The sequence below is a fragment of the Rutidosis leptorrhynchoides genome, chromosome 8, assembly GCF_046630445.1.
Source record: "Rutidosis leptorrhynchoides isolate AG116_Rl617_1_P2 chromosome 8, CSIRO_AGI_Rlap_v1, whole genome shotgun sequence".
In the NCBI taxonomy this organism is placed as follows: Eukaryota; Viridiplantae; Streptophyta; class Magnoliopsida; order Asterales; family Asteraceae; genus Rutidosis; species Rutidosis leptorrhynchoides.
The window spans coordinates 295,929,363-295,938,820 of record NC_092340.1 but is presented as its reverse complement, the minus strand read 5'-3'; the positions used below and the strand labels follow the sequence as shown (position 1 = coordinate 295,938,820).

General features: G+C 36.8%; 1 protein-coding gene across 1 annotated transcript; it reads left to right on the top strand.

Annotated features, from left to right (window-relative positions):
* Positions 1–568: 568 nt before the first annotated feature.
* LOC139864329 (eukaryotic translation initiation factor 4G-like) lies at positions 569–9,018 on the top strand. The gene is made up of 12 exons (XM_071852907.1): positions 569–599; positions 734–945; positions 1,085–1,194; positions 1,376–1,552; positions 2,083–2,156; positions 2,270–2,326; positions 3,286–3,965; positions 4,064–4,136; positions 4,464–4,796; positions 5,255–7,764; positions 8,205–8,399; positions 8,499–9,018. The coding sequence occupies exons 2-12, from the start codon at positions 779–781 to the stop codon at positions 8,821–8,823; spliced, it is 4,701 nt and encodes a 1,566-aa protein (XP_071709008.1). The 5' UTR covers positions 569–599; positions 734–778; the 3' UTR covers positions 8,824–9,018.
* Positions 9,019–9,458: the final 440 nt, after the last annotated feature.

The window sequence follows — 9,458 nt, the reverse complement described above, 5'->3', positions numbered from 1 at the left end:
GATGTATCTGCAAAATAACTTTCACACTAGTAACCAGCTTTTCAAATATTCGTTCTCACAAGATCTATTTGTCTATTTCAAAGTGATGCCTTTTTATACGGATTAAAATAATTATTTGGACGATACTACCCTCACATGAGTGGCACATGTGAGAGGTTAATCTTAAAAATTTAACGGACGTTAGGTTGGGGTACCAACCACGTAACTGCAGCAAAACCTAGGTACCAACGATGCAAAAAATAAAGTTTAGGTGTTGTCATGAAAATGTATACAAACCACAGGTACCAACGTCGTAATTTTTTCATTTTAAAATGTAAAACATAAGATCGTAGATTATGATTCGCCGTTTAAAAAAAACATCGTAGATTATGATTAGTGATATATTTTATCGTGACGTGCTAAAAAAGATCTGCCCAATTTTTTTTACAATTCAAATCCATATAAAATTTTATATTTACCAACCCAACCCCCTCTTTTTAGATCTTGTTGTCAAACTCAGTACTCGCTTATTTTCTTTCTTTCCCTCTGTTACAATGCTTCCCATTTTTTGTCACTAAACCCTAATTTCTAATACGTACTCTCTATCTCTATCACTTCTGGTAATAAGTAATTCAATATAAACCACAATCTATTCATCATTAATTCATGTAATGCTGATACATTATATTACTCACATTCAGTTTTGAGAGAACTGATTTATTATTTTTTAATTTAATTTAATTTTTGATTTTAGGATTAAAAACAAAAGGATTGAAGCTCTTTCGTGAACATTGGATTTATGTCCGCCAATCAATCAAGAGGTGGTAAAAACGAGCCCTCACATTATAGAAGATCGGGCCGATCAGGTAACTCGAATCCGCCGAGAAATATCTCCGGCGGCGGTGGGAAGGGCGGCGGCGGAGGTAATACCAATACTGCCCCTCCATCCTCTGCTTCAGATAAAAGGTAAAATAAAACTAGGGTTTGCTTTTTTATTTTTATTTTTCCGTAGAAGTTAAAGGTTCTGTTTAAATTTTGATGTTTTATGTTTTATATAATAATAATAATAATAATAATTGTTTTTATTTTTATTTCTTTACTGCAGTTTCAAAAAAGTGGTTAGTAATGCACAAGGAGCACAGGGTAGGGGAAGTGGTCCGAATGTGAATTCAGTTTTTTCGAATTCGTCTACTGGTGCTAAAGCTCCACAGAATGGTGCACATGTTCTACCTCCATTTTTCTAAAATACATTCAAATATTTTTAATTTCTGATTTCTAGTGTTGATTAGGCTATAAATAAAGTCTGCTTGTAATCATAAATATTGTAACAATAGTTATGTGCATCATATTTTAACCTCATATCGGTTATATATTTATATGTTTTATTATATTGTAGGAATACTTAATGCTTCATCGAGAGGTGCGGCTGTCAAGGTGGCTGATACGGCTGTCAAGGTGGCTGATGCATCAGTCCAGAAGAGCAATTCGGTCCTGCCAAAGGCTCCACAGAGTAAAATGGTTCAACCCGGATCTGGTCCCACTGGTACCACAGGACCTTCGACTCCTGTAAAGGGTGAGTTTTCAAATGTTGGCGTTTTCTGATACGTCACTTACTCCATTCGCATGACATTGTGATCTTCCATAGTTGAACACTAATCTAGCATGCAATGGTTAATTTCAGTGAATTAAAAAGAACAGTGTCTTTTGTACTGGAATGCGATTCTCCTTTTTTTCTTGAGATTCGTTCTTGAAGGGGTGTGTTTGACTTACATTTTATGATGGATTTGAATGGATAGTTATTATACAACCCGATTTTTGAACATGTAGTGATATTTAATAACATAAATCTTATAATAATATTACAGATTTTTTAGAAAATGACTATTCTACTTTTCTGAACAATTAGAAGATATATATTTTTATGTTTTAAGATTGAGAGTTATGAATATAATGCATAAAGTTGAGGTGAAGTTATATACTGTATTCCATTTCCAAATGACCAGTCCAGCCAAATACACAGAGTGTAGATTTTTTTAATCATGATTTAAGCTATACGCCTATTTTCACAAGTCGTTTGCTATTGCATTTTTATATACGTGTTAGGCCCTGGTGAAGCTTCTATGGCGTTTTCGCTACAATTTGGGTCTATCAGTCCCGGTGTTATTAATGGATTGCAGGTGATTTGCATAGCTCTGTGCAAAGATTATTTCTTTACACTGCTAAAGTTTATACATGTAATATTATAGTTAACGACCCGTTTAAAAATAGTACTTTCTTGTGGTTTATGTAGGTACCTGCTCGGACAAATTCCGCTCCACCAAATATGGATGTGCAAAAACGAGATCAGGTGTGTTTTTGCTGTTCTCTGTCACATGCGTGTCTTAACAAGGCATTAATCGATACATGCAAAAGCGCTAACAAGGACTATGTAGTTGGTCAAAGTCAACATTTTTGGACAACTTTTGATTTGAGTCGATACATTTAGCTCATTGTCGTACTTGAAAATTAACTTGCATTTTTCCAAAAGACTCGATAAAAAATGTGTACAACAACAACAACAATACCCAATACCACATGAGTGGTGTATGGGGGAGGTGATATGTAGACAATCCTTCCCCTATCCGAGAATAAAGACAAGTCATTTCTCCACCCACAGTGAAAACACTCTCAAGAGTAGAGAAAGTCATCCCTCTCTTTATTCGACGGATAGAGAGATTGCTTCCGAGAGGACCTCCGACCTTTAAGTAGGAAAAAGGTTTTTTTTCTTTTCTTAAAAACATAAAATAAAAATAATAATAGACGCCATGAAAATGGTTGAATCAAATTTCCATGGGTTTTAAATCCTGCCTGGAATTTAATTTCGGCTCTAAAAGTCAGTCAAGTCGCCAATAAATCGACGATTGTTGTCGACTCAATAGAGCCGTATATTAGGAGTTTAGTATTAAAGAAAGAACAAATATGTTTTTTTCTTGTATTTTAATTTTCAAACACAATGAAGTATATTCTATCTCTTAAACTACATCTGAATTGCAAAAACAATAGAGTAGGAAAAAGTTGACATGTAAAGTGCTAACATCGGAGTTTATTTGCTCTCAAAAAAGCATAAGGTGGTTACTTTTGACTTCTTTTCATGTTTATCTTTTATGTTACGTGCTCTGGGAGTTTTACATGGAAACGCCTGCTTGAGTAGTTATTACTAAGTTTGATGGTTAAAAAGTTCGATCTTTCATGAAATTAATCATTTCATGTTTTAGTAAATTGTAACTTCTTACTCATATTACATGCCGTGACACTATTTATTTGCAGGCTGGTCTTGAATCCTTAAAAGCTAGTACTACATTTCAAAATCCAACTACTATTCCAAAACAACATATGTTAAAAAAAGATACCGGGCAGGTTAATAAACCTAACGTCAAAGATGCATGTCCAACCTCAGAGGATAAAAAACAAGTGCCCCCTTCTGCTCCCCACGTTACAGTTCACTCGCAGAAACCAACTGGTCCCCTTATACCTTCAATTCCACCAATCTCTATGCAAATGCCATTTCACCAATCTCAAATTCATCGTCCATTCGGTGGCCCAAATCCACAACTTCAACCCCAGCCCAGGCCCAATACAACATTGCCAGTGCCACTCCCAATGCATGTCCCTGTCGGTAATTTACGGCAAGTTACACCTCAAGTATTTTTCCAACATCATCATCAAGGGATAATTCATCAAACTCAAGGTCTACCTTTTGGAAATATGGGAATGGTGATGGGTCCAGGACCACAATACCAACAACAACAAGGTCATATGGGAAGTTTGACTTTCGTTAGTCCACGTAGAGCCTTAAAGATTACTCACCCGGAGACTCGTGAAGAGCTGCAGCTAGATAATCCGACCGAAGGTTATCCGAATGGAGCCCAGTCCAGCCCACGACCACATCCACATGGACCATCTCAGTCTCAGGGGGGTCCCACTTTTTCACCTGCTCACCCAATGAAGTAAGCTTGATGGATAACTTGATTTTTACTATGTGTTGGAATAATGTGTGTTTTTAATCTTACTAATGATGTATCATCCTAATTTTCTACAACGCCAGTACCTTTTATATGCCGCCACCTGGTAGTACACAGAGCGTTCCTGGTTCTCAGCCGCCAAGGTTCAGTAATCAGGTTAGCTGCTTTTATCTCAATATACTATAGAGTCTAGATACTAAGAGAGTATTGTATGTAATGATATGCTTATGTGGTTTTTGATGTGTTCTATTATTATTATTGTTATTGTTATTGTTATTGTTAATTGTTATTGTTATTGATATTGTTATTGATATTGATATTGATATGGATATTGATATTGATATTGATATTGATATTGATATTGATATTGATATTGATATTGATATTGATATTGATATTGATATTGATATTGATATTGATATTGATATTGATATTGATATTGATATTGATGATTATTATTATTTTTATGTGTTGGTATGTAAGCAGCATGCATCTGAACAGGTGATGGTAAAACCAGCAATTAGCTCACATGCAGAAAAGGCTGTTCGCATGTCACCACCAGTCATAGCTAAAACTGAGATTTCTAAAAGTCAAAAAGTAGGAGGAGAAGGTGATACCTTTAGTAAGCCTCATAAAGAGACGGTTTCTGAAAGTTCTTTATCAAAAACTAAAAATTTGACTGATGGGTCTGTCGCTACTGCTGCTGCTGTTGAGGATTCTACAACATCGGTGAACAGTGTGGCTCCAAAAAAAACACCGGTTAATAGGTCTGGCTCGTTCAAAGAGGAACCGAAACAGTCCAGTGAAAAAGTCCAGGTATTTTATATGTTAAGGCCTGTTTGAAATATCAATCTATTAGTAGGGCTTCGGCCAAGGTTGTCTCTTTGTTGTCTGGATAGCTTGTAAGTCAGTGATTCAATGGTAGAGTCAATAATCGAGTCTAAAAGTGTCAAAATGACATTTTTTTTTTGTTTTGTTTGAAGCATGTGCAGTTGGGTCGGACCTGAACTACTTGAAACTTGTACTATGTTCAACCTTCTTTTATCTTAACAATTGATGTGGCTAATATGATTTCAAAAATTGTCAATATTATTAATATTAATATTAAAATTATTATTATTTTTAATTTTAATTATTTTTTTTTTGTCTGGAGTAACGGTTAGAGAGGTTTTATGTTACTTGATTTATTATATATTGTACTTGGGTTTCTGTTCATACATTTACATGCATAACGTAAGTTTTTGACTCAAATTATGCACCATTATTGTTTACAGATTTGCGGGCAATCGTCCTCTGTTTCAACCTCTCCTGTCATTGACATCAGCGTTCAAGGTGAAGTTCAGATATCTGAAATTTCAGGCACGAAAGAACAAATCAAAGAACTTGACCAAATTCAAGATTGCACTATCTCAGATGTAACCGCTGTACAACAAAAAAAACCTTTAAATGACATTGACGACAAAACACCAAAATCAGTTACCACCGCAGTTCATGGTGATCAGATCTCCGATTCAAGTACGCTTGATGTTGACCAAGTCAGCAGTCAAGAACCGACGTCTTCTTGGAAGGTCAAGGGTAATAACAATAACAATACAGGTAAGACGAAGAAGAAAATAAAAGATATCTTGAAAAAGGCTGATGCACGTGGGACCACTTCTGATCTCTACAATGCTTATAAACGTCCCGAAGAAAAGAAAGAAACTCTATCTTCTGATAACACAGTGGTGGAGTCTTCAGAAAAAACGGTTACGTCTTCTGATGAGAAACGTGGGCCCGCTAAATTCGAGCCCGATGACTGGGAGGATGCTGCTGACATTTCTACTTCCAAAACCGAAACGGGGTTGAAAGGTCGCCATAGTAAGGATGACAATGATGGTTTGACTAAAAAGTATTCTAGAGACTTCTTGCTGAAATTCTTGGAACACTGTACCGATCTTCCGGAAGGTTTCGAGATTACTCGCGATATAACCGAAGTGTTTGATGTTTTTAGTGCCAATGTTGTCCGAGATCAACACCCTAAACCAGAAAAAGGTGGTTCTGGTGATAGGGCAGTGAACCCAGGATCACGATTAGACCGTCGACCGAGTAACCTAGGGGTTGATGACAAATGGAATAAAGGGTCGGTCCCTGTAATTCAACCAGGGTGGGACCCAAGAGCTGAAATGCAGGGATATCTTGGAAGAGGGAACCATGGCATGGTACGGACCCCACGTGGTCAACCACCCACTCAGTACATTGGTGGCGTTTTGTCAGGTCAAATGCAGTACCCTAGTCCTCAAGGTGGTGGTCCAATGCAACGTAATAGCTCGGATTCGGACAGGTGGGCCCGTGGTACTGCTTATCAAAAGGGGTCGATGCCTTCTCCTCATAATGCGCCAGCGATGCATAAAGCTGAACGAAAGTACGAAGTTGGTAAAGTGACAGATGAGGAGCAAGCTAAACAAAGACAATTGAAAGGAATCCTGAACAAGTTGACTCCACAGAACTTTGAAAAACTGTTTGACCAAGTCAAACAAGTCAACATTGACAATGCTAATACTCTATCGGGCGTGATTGGTCAGATCTTTGATAAGGCGTTGATGGAACCGACTTTTGTTGAAATGTATGCGAACTTTTGTGCTCGGTTATCCATGGAATTACCTGATTTTATGAGTGAAACTAAGGAGAAGGTAACTTTTAGAAGATTGTTATTGAATAAATGTCAAGAGGAATTTGAAAGAGGAGTGAGAGAAGAAGAAGAAGCTAATAGAACCGAAGAAGAAGGTGAAGTTAAGCAAACGAAAGAGGAACGCGAGGAAAAAAGAGTCAAGGCCCGAAGACGTATGCTCGGAAATATTCGACTCATTGGTGAACTTTACAAGAAAAAGATGTTGACTGAAAGAATCATGCACGGATGTATAAAGAAGTTATTAGGTCAAAATCAGAACCCTGATGAGGAAGATATTGAGGCGTTATGCAAATTAATGAGCACGATTGGGGAGATGATAGATCACCCGAAAGCTAAAGAACACATGGATGTATATTTTGATATAATGTTGAAGTTATCGAATAATATGGACTTATCTTCAAGACTTAGGTTCATGTTAAAAGACGCAATTGACCTTAGAAAGAATAATTGGCAGCAAAGAAGGAAAGTTGAAGGTCCAAAAAAGATTGATGAAGTGCATAGAGATGCTGCTAATGAACGCCAGGCTCAAACTAGCCGACTGACCCGCGGGTCTAGTTTCAACACTGGGTCGATTAGGAGGGGTGGTCAGATGGAGTTTGGACCACAAGGGTCGTCAATTGGTTTACCTTCGAACCCACAAATGAGTGGTTTTCGAGGACCACCACAACAGTTTCATGGTCAAGATTTAAGATTTGATGGTTTCGAGAGTAGGACTGTCCCAACAGCTTTACGTGTTCCATCGAGACCAATGGGTGATGATAATATTACGTTTGGGCCTCAAGGTGGTTTAGCTAGAGGGATGTCGGTTAGGGGTCAACCTTCTTCTATGCAGGGCGTTATTGGTGGTCCAAATGGTTTTGGTTCGGGTCCTGAGAGAGTTAGTTATGCACCACGAGAGAATTTAGCAGCAAGATACATGTCTGAAAGAAGGATCTCCCCTCGACCTGGTTATGATGTATCTAACGTACAGGAACACAATATGAATTACGTCAACAGGGACACGAGGAATTCAGGACCACGAGTGTCGACTCCCCCTGAGCGCAGTCCTTCTAATAACGTATTGTCTGAGGATCGTTTACGTGATCTGTCCAAAGCGGCGATTATGGAATTTTACAGGTATGTATTCCTTAATGCATATGTGTACCGAGTAGTGGTTATTTAATACTTAAATTGTAACTCATTATGCAATAGTGGGGCGTTTCTTATTTCCCCAATATTGTCGTAGTTGAAGACACTATTACTCCTTTTGAGAGAATAAGCCCTTTTTTTTCCTACTCGGTATATTGTCCCTTTTGGTCATAATATCTTAGTCTGTTAAATAATCGGATATGCAAATAAAATAGTGGTTCTTTTAAGCTTATCATATTCTGTAGTTGGTAAATGACATGCTTTATGTGTGTTCATCATGGTTGGGTTATTGGCCAAAAGGGAAACATAACCGAATATTTCAGGTTTTCTATAATAAGGGCCACACGTTTTCGATATCACGAGTGTTCAGTGTTATATATCAGGTCCGTTTCTTATCAGTCAAGTTGTTTTTATTTTATTTTTTTCAGTGCAAGAGATGAAAAGGAGGTTGCGTTGTGCATGAAAGATCTGAACGCACCCAGTTTTTATCCGACGATGATATCCATTTGGGTCAATGATTCTTTCGAGAGAAAAGATGACGATCGCAAGTCACTCACCAAACTTCTCATTAATCTTGCTAAATCTGAAGACGGGATTTTAAGTCGAGATTCGCTTGTTAAAGGGTAATTAACTAGTGCTTTGCATATACACACACATTTTTTTTTTTTTTTTTTTCAAGATTATGTATTTTAACTGTTTATGGTTTTTGTTAAATCATCCAGATTGGAATTGGTTTTATCGACATTGGAGGACATGGTGTACGATGCACCATTAGCAGCCGAGTTTCTTGGTCAAATTTTGGCAAAAATACTACTAGAAAATGTGATATCGTATAAAGAAGTATGTCGTATGATATATGAAGGTGGGGAACAAAAAGTACAACTTGTGGAATCGGGTTATGCAGCTGAGGTTCTTGGAGTCATTCTTGAAATCATTAAATCAGAAAAAGGTGAACCCTTTTTAAATGATATGCGTAAAGGTTCTGATCTTCGATTAGAAAACTTTCGTCCTCCAAATAAAAAGACCAGGTTAGATAAGTTTATTTAGATTTAGATCACAAGTAAACTGCTCGGTTTTGTTTTGATTTTAGAAAGAAAGGTAGATTTTTAGGATTTTGTTGGTTTTGAATGATAGCAGTTGATGTATATGCAGGAGGGTTTTCCGATCCTTCATTGTTTATTGACGCTGAAAATGTTGACTGCAATTTTTAAAAGTTTTGAAATGAGTATCTAAATTTTACTATTCATATATGTGAACGTATCTAAAATTGTCTCATCTTAGTTTTAAACTGCGTTGTGAGTAGGGGTATAAACAAGCCGGGCTACTCGAGTCGAGCTTGACTCGTTATAAAGTCAATTCGAGCCGAGTTTTATCGAGCTTGAGTCCGAAATTTAACATATTTTGCAGATTGTTTAGTAAGTTCTTATATATTCAGCTCAAACAAATCGCAAGACTAAACTAGCTTTTATTTGCGTCAATTATATTATATTCATTAGGAGTATAAAATGATACATATAGTACGAAGTAACTGTAATGTACGTAGTATTTATATATAATACTTGAAATAAAATAATATAATAATAGTAAATTTATTATACGGAGTATCATATAATAAATGATTCGGCTCGCTCGTGATTGTACAGTGGAGTATCATATAAGTTGAGCTTGAGCTCTTTGAATTT

Bases quoted from the DNA above. Each gene is read 5' to 3' on its own strand.
- LOC139864329 (XM_071852907.1), top strand. From the start codon at position 779: ATGTCCGCCAATCAATCAAGAGGTGGTAAAAACGAGCCCTCACATTAT. The intron at 946-1,084 runs GTAAAATAAAAC...TCTTTACTGCAG, and splicing joins TCCTCTGCTTCAGATAAAAG to TTTCAAAAAAGTGGTTAGTA. The intron at 3,966-4,063 runs GTAAGCTTGATG...CTACAACGCCAG, and splicing joins TCACCTGCTCACCCAATGAA to TACCTTTTATATGCCGCCAC.